General features: G+C 42.1%; 1 protein-coding gene across 3 annotated transcripts in view; it reads left to right on the forward strand.

The window, feature by feature from the left end:
• The window catches only part of LOC144658930 (uncharacterized), a 62,503-nt gene extending 47,250 nt beyond the window's left edge, over positions 1–15,253 (forward strand). For all 3 annotated transcript variants that reach the window (XM_078519436.1, XM_078519437.1, XM_078519438.1), the window contains 15 exons: positions 2,020–2,091; positions 3,834–3,922; positions 5,748–5,865; positions 6,332–6,396; positions 7,010–7,156; positions 7,340–7,381; positions 7,702–7,795; positions 8,896–8,973; positions 9,305–9,374; positions 9,787–9,966; positions 10,466–10,604; positions 11,169–11,338; positions 11,840–11,895; positions 12,097–12,206; positions 13,058–15,253. In XM_078519436.1, coding sequence (XP_078375562.1) covers positions 2,020–2,091; positions 3,834–3,922; positions 5,748–5,865; positions 6,332–6,396; positions 7,010–7,156; positions 7,340–7,381; positions 7,702–7,795; positions 8,896–8,973; positions 9,305–9,374; positions 9,787–9,966; positions 10,466–10,604; positions 11,169–11,338; positions 11,840–11,895; positions 12,097–12,206; positions 13,058–15,095 — 3,468 coding nt within the window. In that variant the 3' untranslated portion in view covers positions 15,096–15,253. The remainder of the gene's footprint in view (positions 1–2,019; positions 2,092–3,833; positions 3,923–5,747; positions 5,866–6,331; positions 6,397–7,009; positions 7,157–7,339; positions 7,382–7,701; positions 7,796–8,895; positions 8,974–9,304; positions 9,375–9,786; positions 9,967–10,465; positions 10,605–11,168; positions 11,339–11,839; positions 11,896–12,096; positions 12,207–13,057) is intronic.
• Positions 15,254–15,843: the final 590 nt, after the last annotated feature.

A 15,843-nucleotide genomic window follows, 5' to 3' on the forward strand; every position in this document is an offset into this window, starting at 1 on the left:
GTGGCCTTTTCACATCGCAAAATGAAGTTTTCAAGTACTATTGAGCTCCCATGACGGGTTTATTGTAGCAAGGCTCCCAGCCAAAGATTTAAGACGAAAAGCGGAAAGGCTGTAATGTACCTTTGACATTAGTGCGCACTGATTCTATTGTGTTCACGACCATTGGAAAAGGGCAAACTTTCAGTTAATACATTCAGCGCCGACCACGCGGACGCTTCGCTAATTTAGGGATAATAGTTGAAATCCGGGCGAAATTAACAGAAAATCTACTGATAACAACTTTTGCTATTACGGACTGTTTCTATTGTGCGCACGAAATCTTGGTGTCGATGATATCGTTGTTACGGAAACTAAGTGTATTAATCGTTTATTTTGTTGTAGTTTTCAGTACATCTTTTCAAAAACTAGTATTTTCTCTTCTGTCGCTTGCTCGAAGTTTTTTTTATTTATTTTCTCGAGTAAATAAACGCCATATCTGCCCGTAGTATATCGATTACCTGCCCAGTATCTCAAGTTTATCACGCTATTGAAGGACCACTTGGCGAAATGTCAGACTTTCATTCCAGTCTGGATACGCCTCGCGATGATTATCAAAATACTCCTGCCAATTGGCAGCACATTCTGCAAGATTTGAGGCATTGATGGGTTCCAAGACCAGCATATTGGAAATCTCTTATCATGTTTTCTGTTGACTTCTTCCGTGACATTTTGCTATACGGTCACGCGTCCAATTCTCGGCATATTTCAACAAACTGTGATAAGATAAATAACAAAAGGCTTTGATAAGTGCGATCCGGGAGCGTTATATAGATATAATTCCACTGATATCCTGAGTAGACGATGTGTAAGTAGTTTAATTAAGTAAGTAAAAAATTATTGGTTTAAATTATATTTTTCATGCAATTTATTCGCTCTACTACCTCCCCCCCCCCCCCTCTTATCGAGTTTTGTAATGACTTGCGTGACTTTTCGCTGTATGGCCAATCCCATCACTGCGTAGATACTAACAAAACGGCTTCCCGATGATCCACTGATTCTTGTATAGTTAATTACTTAGTAGAAACTCAGCTGTGTTCTGTCCGCCGATTTTCTCCCACTTTCTATACAATAGACTCACCCGAGTTTTCTATGAGCAAATAGTCCGAGGCGCAGCATTACGCCATGAACGCAGTAATTTAGTAGAAACTCTAGGATTGCATCAAAAAATTCTTAAGACTCAAGAAATTTATCACTATGTACTCGACGCTTCTATCGGCGTAAGTTCAATTTCTGATCTGGATGAAATACGCGAAGTCCGCCCGTTTTTTTTGAACGCTGCTGCAGACAAAAAACCTCTTTTCAGGTTTCATTTTAATTTTCTTCAATGATTTTTACTCAAAAGTAAAAGAAATCCGTACTTGTTTGCATTTGCGCGCGGAAGAATTTAGTGGTGAACAAAAGCAAATTTTCTGTCTCGGAACACGGTCTGATAGTTGCCCCTGGAAATTGATGCTTAACGCATTTGCCTCGAACTCGCTTCTCGGGCAAAAGAAATAACGGCACAAGATCTATTGTTAAAATGGAAAACAGTGGAGCAACGATCCGGAAAGAAAGCTGTCACTAATCGCCGAGAAAACACGTGCGCGCGAGCAGCTCTTTAGCGGTAAATTTTCTTGTTTTGTCTAAAGCAAATATTGTTTTTGGAGCAATCCTTTCCTCTGCACCAACAATAGACTACTCTCCCGTTCATGAGAGATAGTCACGTGCGCCCGTGACAGAGAACCCGAGCGCCCCCCCCCCCCCGCCCCCGCGTGACGCCGCGACCCCGCACGCCAAAGGCAAAGGCCCCCCAGGCCTATAGAATTCAAGCGCTGTCTCTGAAAACAAAGCAACTGAATTTGTTTCCTAATGTGGTTGCTAATTTGTTTTTTTTTATCAGGGCTGGACAGTAAAATTCAAATTAACATGCCCAAACTGAACTTGTTACGTGTTCTGTTCGTAACGTTTTTACAAATGACATTTTTCTCTTTATTTCCGCAGTGCAAAATCTACGACATTCAAGACAGATTTCCCAGTGACAACTTATGCCTCTCAGAAAAGCAAAATTCACATGTAAGTTGACCCAGCATTGACAACCTTTTAGCTCGGTGTATTAAGTATACTGTATGTTTCTAGATCTGTGTATGATTTCAAGGCTATAGTTTTATCTAATGAAAGTTAGGGAAAAAGCAGCGCTACCATTTCCATCAAATCTCATATTTGGAACCACACACCAGAAGGCAGGGAAAAAACGATTTGAAGGATAGTTCAAATATTTTTGTTTTCAAGAGAAAACTATGTTTTTTCATCATAACCTGAAAAAATTTCGAAATTACAGCCCCCGGCCCCCACAACCCTCCCCTCCCCCGCAAAAAGAACAGTCCAAATGTGCCAAGTTGAAAGTTCAAACGGCTTCGTTGCTTAGACCAATCTTCACACCATGCAAAGTATTTTTGGTGTTGATTTCTTTATAACGTACTCAGTCGAAAAACCGGAAACTTTTTAAGGTGCTTTAAATTGTTGACTTGATGAATGTAAGTTCAAGTGTATTTAATTGGCTTTAAGCCGTTAATAACGTTTGATAAGTATATTAGTGGTGTACTGTTTAGTTGCAGAGTACGAGCTGACCTATGAACTTTCATTTTGGTAATTTTCCGCGTTTAGCAAATCATAGACAGCGTGCTACATTAAAAAATAGCAAGATATCTTTATCGAAGTCGAAAGCTTTTTATTCGCAAGGGCGAATTGTACCACATGAAAGTACTGCTCAATAGCCATGAAGCACACCAGGGCCCAGCAGGAGCCACCGACACCCCGCCCACGAGAACCGAACGAGAACGACGAGAAGGAAAGACACGAGACGCGGCCAACGACGACGCCAGCAACAACGCGGGGGGGCAGAGCCAGCGACCCGGGACGGGGAACGGAAGGGGGGACCAGCGGCAGAAACAACACGGGAAAACAGAACGAAGCGAGGGGACCCGCGCGCGCACCGGGGGGGGGGCGGGGGGGCGGCGGGGGCCGGACGAAGCGGGGGCCGGGGGGGGGGGGGGAAGGGGAGGGACGAGGCCCGGGGAGAGAGGGGGAAACGACGAAAGAGGCATAGCTTTCATTTGAATGGTCACACACTAGGGTTTTAATCTGATATCCTTAGAGTGGATTCGATTCGCAAACATTTCACTATTCAAATAAACCGGTTTCTGATCAATTAGGTTGTGGGCGAGCTCAGTCTTGGAAGGAAATTAAATCTTATATCATTTCTCAAGAGTGTAGACAATTGTTCTTAAGAGCCTTATAATTGGTAGGTTTTGACCCTTTTAACTCCCAGAAAGAAACCGCAAATCAATCAATCAATCAATTGTAGTTATAATTCTAGATGTGTGAAGTTTAGCCATTCAGATGAAAGCCGGCTACTGAGTAGTGTCGGTTGCCTTTGAATATTTCAGTTTGCAAAACGAAAATTAAGATTTTTTGTTCGATATTGAACTTGTTTACTTGCTGGAAGAAGTACGGAATTTCACAAAGGAGAGGGTTTTCACTAGCTTTGCATGTGTCAGAAACTTAGCTTTCAATGCGTAAGAAACTTAGCGTTTACGAAAACGCCTTACTGAATCAAGAATTCTGTAAGCGTTCAGTGATCCCCTTTCTCACCATCAATGGTCCTAAATGTTACCGCCGTTATGGTATGTCTCACGTTATTAAGGAAACTCTCATTTTTAAACTCCTTATAGATTTGAAGATAAGCCTTAATTCTGGGTATTAGTGTAAGCGTTACGAATCAATGTAAAAACTAACCTTTTCTTTTGCGTTTACAGCGACTAAAACAGGGCAGTTCCAGAAGACGCTCTGCTCCAACTACTGTGATAAAAGCAGCTCTTGGTGGAAAAACGCACTCCATAAAAAGGTAAAGAACGTGTTGAGCAATAAGTTTGCATGCTTCTGTGCACGTTTTTAGCAATGTGTACGTGCAAGCTGTGGGGCTTGACAAATTATACCACAAGTGTCGGCGGAATAATTGCATGGTGTTGAAGCTCGTTGAAAACTAAATTCAATTTGCACGGATGTTTGAAATTTCATCTTTTATGAAAAATCCTTACTTTTTGAAAAGACTGAGAAATTCGATTTAATAGAGTAAAATCGCACGTCGTTGCTTTCTTTTCAGCATTTCCGTTAACAGCATGCTAAGAGGTTAGTGCATGTCCGCTAGCCTAGGGCTAGTGACTTTTGCGGTGCTTATGAATTTTTTTTTTTTGGGGGGGGGAGGGGTGCTAGCAAAAATAACTTTCAGCCCAGTACATCCTGGGCATAGCTACAGCTTGCTCGAAGGGCAAGATTCAATTTTCTGGTTTACTGGTTTTCTTTTAAAATGTCCGACAATTATGTATGAAACAATGGCCCTTATATTAAACAAATCTGACAAGGAAATTATAGCGACAAAACATTGTAAGATTAGATATTTGATTCCACATGGCAATTTGTGCAGAATTCCGTGCGATGATTCGAACACCTCGTTTTCATTGCGTCCAATTATTGTTTTCCGTGAATTACTTTCCTTTTGAATGCCAGACAGTGATTCCTTGGGGCACACATGCAAAACATCTAGATGTATTCGATAATTGCTCTAAGTCATTCAATATATTTTTATTCGCGTCATAAATGAAGATGAACTTTTCGTTTAAATAATCGGCCGCAGTGGCCTAATGGTTAGTGCGCCGGACTCTGGATCGAGAGGTCCGGGTTCGAGCCCTGGCCGAGGTCACTGTGTTGTGTTCTTGGGCAAGACACTTTACTCTCATAGTGCCTCACTCCACCCAGGTGTATAAATGGGTGACATAATGCTGGGGGGTACCCTGCGATGGGAATAGAAATATTCCTAGCTGCTTGATGCTACAGAAACCGGGATAAGCTCCGGCAGTATGGGCCGCTTGGCTGGAGGCTCCCCCCCCCCCCCCGACATCACAAGGTAGCAGTTCAACTGTTATACTGCTGTGATTTCACGTAGTTCTGCTGTTGCTAGTCACAGTTAATTGTCATTATGTTGAGTTGATATTTAGGGCGCTTTCCATTTGTCAGAACTGGCCGGCCAGACCGTTCACCACGGTCAAACGTCTCAGGCAGCTTTTATTTCCATTTCGGCGTTTTTCGTTCATATTGAAGTGTTAGTATGACCAAGGATAGATAAAAACAGTTGCTGAGTGTAAGCATAATCCCATTTCCTCAGGTAAACGAGTGTTTTTACTTTTTAAATGTTCCGCATCTGAACCAAAGTGCTTTGACAAATGGCACCGACAAGTCCGCATATCGCTATTTTCAAACACGTAGAACTTTTTTAGTAAAGCTCCAAAAAACTTAGTAAACCCTTAGGATACCGGTTATGTATCGAACTTTGAACTGTGAAAATTAAAACCTTATCTTTGCAGAACTTTCCTTATTTTTTGCATATTTCTGTCGTTTGACCGCGGTCGAGCCAGACCGGTATATTCGAGAACTGAATGCCGTTGCTAGTCAGATTTTTCCTGTCAAATCGGTCAATGCATGAGTATTATACATTGTTATGGTGGATTTGTGGGAAAATCTCGTGCAAAAGGCCCAACTCACATTCAAAACCACGGGACCGCCGGGTCAATTCTGACAAATGGAGAGCGCCCTTAGTTTTGGTGTAAAACATGGTGACTTACATCGCTTATTTATCATTCGCGGCATTTTGATAAGGAATTTTTTTTATCTAGTTCTACAGTAGACGGCAGTATGCGAATGAAGAATCCGTCAGAGCCCAGTTCCCCTTGGTCTCATGACGTTTTTCCGTACAGAGCATTCATCAAGGAAGGCCCAGTCCAACTTTCAACGGTAAGTGCCTTTAAAGTTGTATTTCCGATTTTTTAATAGCTGGCGTTTTCATTGAGCCCTCTGTCAGCAAAGGAAGCAAATCCGAAGTTAATCTAAAACCAATCATAAAGCATATCAAGGCAAAGCACGAAGCAAATCCGAGGCAAATAAGCAGTAAATCCGAAGTAAATCTCGAAGCAAAACCGAACATATCTGAGCAAGTTTGAAGCAAATCCGTATTAATTCACGAAGTTAACCCGGAAGTAAATGCCGAAGCAAGCGGTTAGAAACAATCCGAAACAAGTGGAAAGTAAATCTCGAAGCAGTTCCGAACTCTGACGAAGGGTGAACGCTATAGATTATTTAATATTGGAACGATGTTTAATCGTTCCTTGTCAACTTCAACTTTCTATGAAATGTGTTTTCATTTGTCAGCTGACGCAAACATTGTCAGCTCTTTACTTATTTTGTTTCTTGTCTTTTCAAGGGGATGTCCTCTCAAGACAGACATCTTTTCTTGTTTGATGATATTCTCTTAGTAGCAAAGCCAAGGTAAGCTCTACTGTCATCGTGAGTGAGGTTTAGTAGCAATTTGTTATTATGTCATATCGATCTTGTTCTGCCCATCAGCATTGTAAAGCCAATCAAACACCGCTTTTTTTTCTGGGAGAAGAATGTAGCGTTCAAATTTTTCTTTGGTTTAAAATTGTCCAAGTCTGTCAGTTTGAGTTTTATTTTCCATTGCCTCATAATCATTCTCATAATATGAAACAAAGGGAAATATGAATCAAACTGGTTTAAAACTGCGAAGTTTGAGAAACCAACAAAAAGCAATCGAAACCAACAGTTTTCCTGTTCTTGTTCTTATAGCGCGGTTTTCACTTGAGTGTCGAAAGTAATTCGAGTTTGCTTTGGTTTTGCTTGGTTTAAAATAAGAACGTGCCACTTTTTCAACCAATCAGAAGTAGAACCAAAACCAATCGTAACGGGCTTGCGCAGGTTTTCCCGCGCTTCGTGCCGGCTGCACGTGTTTACTTCGAGTTTTGATTGGTTCGCTAGATTGTCTGTGTCCATTGTGATGGGCCAGAGTGATTACTTCGGTTTTGGTTTTAGGACAGTCAATCAAAAATCGCTCTTATCGAATTTTTCGCTGTTATCATTGCAGATCTGCGACATTCAAGCTTAAGCACCGTGTCCGAGTCAGTGAGATCTGGTTGGCTAGCTGCCTTGATGACGTCTGCGAATCGACGAAAGCCGCTGACAAGTCGTTTGTAATTGGCTGGCCCACCACGAACTTTGTCGCCGGTTTCAAGTAAGGAATAGTTAGTTTTGAGACATTGTAAACTGTGTCACGATACACTTTGAAAAATGTTTAGCTTATTTTTTTTTCTGTCTGCATCCGCACCTACTGTGACAAAGCTCGTGTTAAAACTTTGTTATTGTGACTGAAGAAAAATCTAAAATGTTGATGTAAGCGATTTCTTTCTTTTTCTAGTACTGCGGAGGAGAAGGAGGCGTGGCATTCCGTACTATCCAAGTAAGTTAGAGTTAGAGCATCGATTGAAACTTACGGTTTCCACTTTTAATTTTAAACTTGGGGACACGCTCCTTTTGTTTTGTTTTCAAAGGACCACGTGACTCTGTCTCGCCCAAAACTTTATTGTTACGCGCATGTGTTAATATGAAGACCAAGAGTTACTTACTGAGGCAGTCGTTATGTCCAGGAATCGTTTTGCTTTTTGTTTCTGAGTCTCTAGCACCGCGAACACCAGCAAACACCAATCATTTTTAATAGGTTAGTTTAAATTCTGTCTGATGTTTTTCCATACTAGGTTTATTGAATTTTTTTTTTGTTAGGCAACTCAAAGAACAGAAGGACATGGAAGACCCCAAGTCTATCAACCTTAAAGTCTATAACAGGGACATGGAGTCGCCAGATTCTTCAGGCTATGTACGTACCACGACAGTTCATGTCAGATTGACTAAAAATTTGATTACAGTCAACTCTCTCTTAAAGGACACCTCCATAAGACCGACACCTGGTGTTGGTCCTGTCCTTGGCGTTTTTCAGTCATTTTACTGTAACTAAACTCCCTGTAAGACAGACACCTCTCTAAGACGGACAGTTGGAGCCGGTCCTGTAGGTGTGTGTTTTAGAGAAAGTTGACTGAACAGTAAAAACCCACGTATAAGAACCTAGGTTTTCCAACTTAGCCTAAACAGGTTCTCATAGAATGGTATTTAGTGGGACTTTAATAATAATAATAATAATAAAACATTTATATAGCGCCACTTAGGTTCTTAAATAGGTTCTAAATTTGACAGGGGCACTAGCGATCAGCACAGATAACTACTACAGGGCATATGTAATATGGAATATATTGTTGTATTTCCAAAGTAAAGAGCATGCATGTCTAGACTAAATTTGTTTTCTATACTTTCATCTGTGCCTTCATTTTGTAGAATAAGAACCTATTGAAAATTTTAGGCTAAATAGGTTCTTATGAAAAAGGGGTTTAAAATGAAAGTTTTAGCCTAAAGGTGGATTCCACGACGCGTAATTTTTATGCGCGTTTACGTGCGTGAAAAATGTTTAGACAATTTATGAACTCACTATGACGCAAGTCGTTCATGCATTGTATTTTTCACGCACGTAAAAAATTACGCATTAGTGGAAAACCACCTTAACAGGTTCTTTAATTTTAGGTTCTTATATGTTGGTTTCTACTGTGGTATAGTTGTTTCTATTGCTGCACTCTTTCAGTGACATTCCCATTCTATTACCAGTCCTTGGATGTATTTAATAAATCTAGGGACTGGTAAAGAGAATGTGTTTGTTTGTTTGCAAGCACAGATAAAAGTTTATTTCTGCCATCGAAAGGTGCAACTGTTCTCTGCTAATTTATTCATGATAAAGGCACATTTATTCTTTACGGAACGTTTGCAGCACTCTAGTTTTTCTCCTTTTTTTAATTTTTCTCATTCCTTGTTTGTTTGTTCACTACTTATACTTTTTGTCGTTGAACTTACATTGTCTCTTTTCTTGTGCAGTCCAAATCTTTCTCTGTCACAAACACGGACGACGCTGCTGCTGTTGTTAAAATGTCACTGGCGCAATTTCAGGTTCAGGTACGTTTATTTCCCTTACATGAAGTATATGACGCTGACTCGCCTCTTTAAAAATTCCTTGCAACAGGCAGTCAACAGGAAAGATCGAGTTACCAGGTTTGTTTACTTGAGAGACAGATCTAGGGGAGGGTGCATGGGGTGCGCAACCTCCCTTCCCCCCCCCCCCCGCCCCCTGAGATGACTTGCGGCTTCCTATTTCAACTGTTATTCTGCAAAATAAAAACAAGTCAATTACGCCATTCCTTAGTGGTGCACCCCCATTTTAAGAAAAATCTTGGATCCACCCCTGGACTTCATGTCTCAAGTATTTTTTTTCTTATTATTTATTCAGCCCGAGGATCTGTCTGAGTATCAACTGTGGGTTTTGTCTGGAAAAGAAGACGGCGCTTACCCGTTAATTGGTGAGTGTTTATAGTAATCAGATTTCGATTTTTCTTTACATCAAGCAGAGGTTATGAAAATAGATAAAATCACCAACTAGGAAATTCTCAGAACAACAGTTACAGGAAATTTATTAGCAAGTAATAGTTTGAGTTGTCAGCGCAAGGTCTATTGAAGCATAATGCTTGTCCTAAGTAGTTTTACGCGCCATGTAAGCGTATAGATCTTAACGCGCTCTTGGTGATCTGCGGGTCACGTTAACAGGTAATCCCCCTGATCGTTTCTATCGCCGCTATCACTTCAAAAAGTGGTCTTGCGATTAAGGCTATTATATGAGAACAGTACGCAGACGGTCGCTAACGTCTGCAGCGATTGGAGCGATCACGATCGCTTGGATCTACCGTTTTAATTACCGCGTTTCTCTTTATCAAGGTCACGAGTTCCCATTCGCGATTAAAATGAACCATATGCGAGAGGCAGCCTTAACAGATGAGGATGGTTTTCCGTTCGACTTTGATCAACAGCTGCCGACAATGGACCCTTTGTCTCCCGAGACACAATGCCAGTTTATTCTGAAGAGGAACAGGAAAATTCCTAACAGAATTCCAATAGGTGAGCTGGTCTGTTTTTATGTGACAAATATATCTAATCGTGTAGATGACAATAATTATTTGCAGCATTCTAAAGTTCAGTGCGCCAGTAATGACCTTGGACAGCAGAGATACGCACAGAGATAAGCGCGCACAGTGCTCAGTGGCAGGTTGGGAACCACATATGCTGCCGCAATATTTGCACATTTTATGTGACGAGTCGTCTACATGACTGATTAGCAATTTTCGTATGTGACAACTTTTATTTGTCACATAAAAGCTAACTCTCCAGCTTGTCAACAAATATATTTGTTACATAAAACCAAAAAAAGTTGTTACATAAAAATTTCCACATAAAAATTGCTCGTATAAACTCGTATTTAGTCTGAAAATGATCTTTATGGAAGTGGCGTGTGTGAACTCGTAGGTCCTATTCCAATCTTCGCTAAACTGAGGTGACGCACTTTGTTTTATTTTACCTTTTTTATACTCTTGTTTTTTTTTTATCTTTATCTTTCTAGATGTACACAATGCTCCAAGCAAACAGCGATGGAAGAATCCGATCAAAAAATCTCCCATCATCAACTGGGCCATGCACAAGAAGACACAAGGATCAACTAAAAGCAACTCCATTGACGTGCATTCCTCATCAGCGGGAAAGTAAGTGTCACGGTGAACTTTACTTACACAATATCATCAGAGGAATTTTTTTCAATGGTTGATCCTTAGTCACTTTGCAGGCGTTGCCGTCAAACAGACAAATTTCCTCAAGTTGATATATTTTGAAGGTGTTGGTGTTTTTTTTTTTCGTATGACCTTGAAAAAAACTGTTTTCCAGCGTGTTCGCGATCTGCTTTACCTACCAGTAATCAAAAGGATCAAAACATGTTTTGCGCGTTTTACCGCTAAAAATCTCCCTATTATGTTCGATTGACCTATCGGAAGAGCTTGTGACTTCAAAGGGAATGGCTGCTCGCAATCATTCCATACGTTTTGTTCTGCGTGTTTACTAAAGCCGCTCGCATTTGCCTCTGTTGGCTATACTAGTCAACTTGTTTCATTATAATTCCTCTGTTGCATTGTTTTTTGTTCAAGTGTACCGGTAGTCATTTCAAGGCCATACGAAAATTGCTCTAAGTCATTACATTTAGAATGACGATTTTGTACTTTCGATTCATTCTTTTGTGTTGTGTTTGCTAACACCAAATGTCCTCTTTGCCCCAGGCTTTTCGGAGTTCCTCTGACGCAGCTGTGTTGCGAGGAAGAGCCTGTGCCGAAAGCTGTTCAGGAGTTGTTGTTACATTTGTTCCGGTACGGTCCTAATACCACGGGAATCTTCAGAAAGTCTGCTAATGCCAGGATTGCTAAAGAAATCAAGCTTGAATTGGATGAAGGTAAACGAGGGCTGTTCATGTAGCTTACGAACTCGCAGGACTGTTGGTTGAACCATGCAGGCTACCGCACTACTTGTAAGCTTTGTAATCGTGGTTGAAATTCTCTTGATATATTTTTCTCCAGCACATGATTGGGTCCCTTACTAAGATACCCCCGAATCCACTGGTTGGCCTTTTCGAACGCGCTCGCTAAAACTTTGTGGGGCACAACATTGACTCTAAGCCTAAAAAACAGTACATGTATACGGTAGTCGGGAACGAAAGATACACAATAAGAGGCCAAGAAAGCTACCCAGTTAAGGGGCCAATAGAGGTACAAATTTTAAGGGACCATTAGAAGGGGCCAGAAGAGTTTCAGAGATGCAGTTGTTTACTAGTTGTTCAGAGGGGAATGATAGAGTTCTGTACCGTAGTATTATTGAGATGTAGATGTTCTTTGTTTTCAGTGTCGATCAAGAGAGTACCCGTGAGTAACTGACGCTTGCGTTGTTTTTCTTTCAGGTAAAATGGTGGACTTCGAAGACGTGTCGGAGGTTATAACTGCCTCTGTTATGAAGGTAAAGATTTTGTTTCTTAAACGACATTACAAACTGTCTCGAAACTATCAACATGATTTGATTTGATTTTGCTCGATTCACTGAAAACAAGTCAAGCTGGTTGGCTTAAAAGACATGATAGACCTTAACAGAAGCTCGTTCTTAATAATGTAAAAAGCTTCGGGCTGTTCAGTTGTAAAACACTACTTTCTGTATTCTCAGGAATTTCTTCGCCGCTTGCCTGACTGTATTTTTGAGAGTGAGAATTATGAAGATCTGGTAGCCACAAGCAATACCGTGGACAGAGAGGAACGAGTGAGGCAAATCAAGGGGTACGAACTATCTTAATAAATATTGCTGGAAAATTAAACACTTGAAGAGCTCTTCTATACCGGGGACTTTACGTTAGAATTTCTCACAAAAACAAGTTGACATTGAATTGCCGCGCTCGACACCAATTACAAGTTTTCCCGCGCATGACCCTGTTACAAGCTTTTACGTGCTTGACATCGGTTGCAAGGTTTTCCTGCGCATGACCTGTTACAAGCTTTCACGTGCTTTACACCGGTTGCAAGTTTTCCCGCGCATGACCTGTTACAAGCTTTCACGTGCTTCACACCGGTTGCAAGTTTTCCCGCGCTAGGTTTTCCTGCGTTTGACACTTGTCACAAGTATTCTCGCGTTTAACATCGCTCACACGTTTCCCCTCATTTCCATACAAACTTTTACAAGTGCACTAAGTCATACATAACTTGTCGAACTATATTTACTTTTTTTACTTGATACACTTAACCTGCTTGAAAATAATGTACATCAAACCTGTGAAGTAAATCAAACGAACGCAGGAAATGGGGTTGGTCAACAGGTGATGTTTGGCTCGGGGTTCACTACCTTTCAGCGCCTGGCATGACGGATATCATAGTGATTACCGTAATGATTCGATTTAGCGCCCTCCAAGGGAAAAGCCCTGGGAACGAGGTTCCCCTCTTTCCAATAAGCCCCCCCTCCCGCCCTCCTTTTTTTTTTCCCCCTTCCCCTTCCCCCCCTTTTTTTTTTTTTTTTTTTTTTTTTTTTTTTTTTTTTTTTTTTAACCCCCCCCAAAAGGGCCTAACTCTGTAATTCGTTATAATTAAGTTTGATAACAGTCACTGCGATTGATTGACGCTGCTGTCTTTCTTTTCAGGATTTTGGATGGAATCAACCGTTTTAATTACGAACTGCTAAAATCGTTTTTATGCGTCTTATATCACATCGCCGACAACGCGGAAACCAACAACATGAACGCTTATAACCTGGCCGTATGTGTGGCGCCCAGCATGCTATGGGCCCCTAAAGGCTCCAGTATTCCCGCCACGGAACAATCCAACTCCGTCCCTCCCGTGATACAGTTTATAATTGAACGATGTGTGGATATCCTGGGAGATGACGTAAGAACAATTCTTGGCGACCGTAGCGAGATCGCTGCCAATCACGTGGCCAGCGACTCGGAGGGTAGTACCCAGGACTCACGGACTGCTTTGAGTCAGTCCTCTACGGATGATGGGATAGAATCGCCGGAACCTTTGAGTCCTAAAGGAGAAAGGAACTCTATTCACTTGAGCGATTCGAACTTGTATGTAACGAGCACGCTTAGTGTGCATCCAACGAATAAGAGTGTTAGTACTCCTAGTTCACCGTGTGATTCAGGGATTCCGTCACCAAGTTCATCGCCGCCACTCAAGAGGCACGATGTTGAGTTTTCTAATAAGCTCAGCGCCGCTTTTTATGAACCTAATCAACACAAAGGACATGCAACGATCGGTCGACGCAGTTCGGAACCGCTCGGCTTACCACCGGATGCCATGAAATTACGACTTAAGGGCAATCGGAAATTCCCGAACTCTAAGCGACAGTTGAGTAGTACAACGACAAGTGCTGAACTTATTGAACATAAACAAGCTCAGAAGACCACGGCCAGTGGTCGGAAACTAGAGACAGCTGTGCTCCGCCGGGCGCATTCGCCTCAAACTGTGCGATTGTTTCCTGTCATGCAAAGTGTCACGCAATACCAGCGTCTCAACCCTGTACCAAACTATCCTTCGTCTGTGTCACGCGCTATGGAAGTAAAACAATCTGTACAAACGCAAGGTTTGAGTACTGAAAATCTTGATAGCAACTCGACATCTCCTGTGCCACCCAGCTCTCCGGTATCTAAACAACCCCCAGGGGGACCCCGATCTCCATCTCCGAGCCCCGATCAAGTGTTCCAAGCTGTTGATCGCCGGCGCCAGCCCGCGGCGCCGTCATATCAAGAACACATGCAACGAAGACGGGAATTGAACGCGAAACCTGCGTTCTTCCAGGGTTTAGAAGGAAAGGAAGCTAAAGATTCGGACTCTAACAAGGAACAGGGTTCCCCTAGGGAACCAATCAAGGAATTTTTCGAACCTAAGGAGCATTTGCAACAGCCCCGTTTCCCTGGGAGATCGGGTGTATTCCACGATCGGTTGGATTCAGAAAGGAGCGAAACTTCTTCAACACCTAGAACGCCTCTGTCGCCGGTAAGCCATCATGAGTGTGTCTGGGAACAAGTGGATGATTCAAGCACCAGCTCAATCGCTAGTTCAGGAATCCGTCGACTCGAGCATTCACCTTTTGGACTCAACCTTCACCATAAGAGAAATGCTAGTGAAGGGTCTTATAAAAAACAGCCAACGGAAAACTCTAGGAAAACTGTTGGACTCACGACAAGTCACAGCTCTGGACAGTTGCGATCAGCTCCTAGCTCTGTTTCGTCTTCAGTTTCCAATTCAGTTCCACATAATTCTTCTCTCACTCATTTCCCTCATTCCGAGTTCTTTCCGCACGAGGCTCAAACGAAAACACACTGGGGACCTTCGGCTGATACTCGGGGAACTTCGGTAGTCCCCAATTCACCGTGCACTTTCCGAATTCGGAGAGGCAGTGCGACTTCGTCTTCGTCGTCGGTGTCGAGCTTGGATGAACGATCGAGCGTCGGCGCCGATTCCACGTTTTCCGAAGGTAAAACGGACGTGACACAGATTCGTGACATCAAGGAACTTCTTAGTGAGAACGCGCAAGCGAACGGACTGAAGATCAGTCCACAGACTGCGCAAGTAATCGCCAAAGTACGCACGCCGTACACTCAGGGCGGGGCGTACCCTGCCCCGTCTCATGACGACATCGAGAAAATTCTGTTTACAGAAGAATCGTACGTCTAGCTTGCCAATAATAGTATGTATTGTACAAAGAAAACGCTGCGGAGTAATTTGCTGTAATTAAATAGTGATTTAGAGCGTACTTTTCTTGCCTTTTCAAGGCAATATTTTATTTTAATATGCCGTAGAATAATAAAAGAAAACGCAAAGTTTTAAGGGAAGTTGTCGTTATGGAAAATTATGGGCTCAAAGTGAACTGCGGTTATTCTTCAGCGGTGGTTGGGGACTGGGTAGAGCTGAAGACGTTCTAATACTCCCCCTCTTCCACTCACCCTTCCCCAGCTAAATAAATCTCCTCAAACAACCTAAGCTAAGGAAGTTTTGTCTGAATCTGATTAAAGAAAGGCTTTACTTGTCCACTCCACTGACTTTTTACGCGACTTACAATGAAATTTTCCAAGAAACTATGTGTTATTTTCCACTGGCTGAGTGAAACGAAATAAGTGGAAAATTTTTTTCTCACACACCGCTGGGACCTGGGAAAGGGTATTTTTTTGCGGCGCTTCTCTTTTCCCCCCCCCCCCCCTTTTTTTTTTTTTTTTTTTTTTTTTTTTTTTTTTTTGTTTTTTTTTTTTTTTTTATAAGGGGGGGGGGGGGCGGCCCGGGGGGCGGGGGCATTAGCTTCCATTTTCTTCGCAGCGGTTTTCGTCACGCAACCTTTCTCCCTAGTGCAGCGGACGTTTGCGTAACGAAGTAGATGACGACTACGAAGGAAGTTGTAAACTTTTGCGTTCTACTGATTAGCATTCGA

Source organism: Oculina patagonica, chromosome 6, assembly GCF_052425735.1.
Source record: "Oculina patagonica isolate OP01 chromosome 6, crgOcupat, whole genome shotgun sequence".
NCBI lineage: Eukaryota > Metazoa > Cnidaria > Anthozoa > Scleractinia > Oculinidae > Oculina > Oculina patagonica.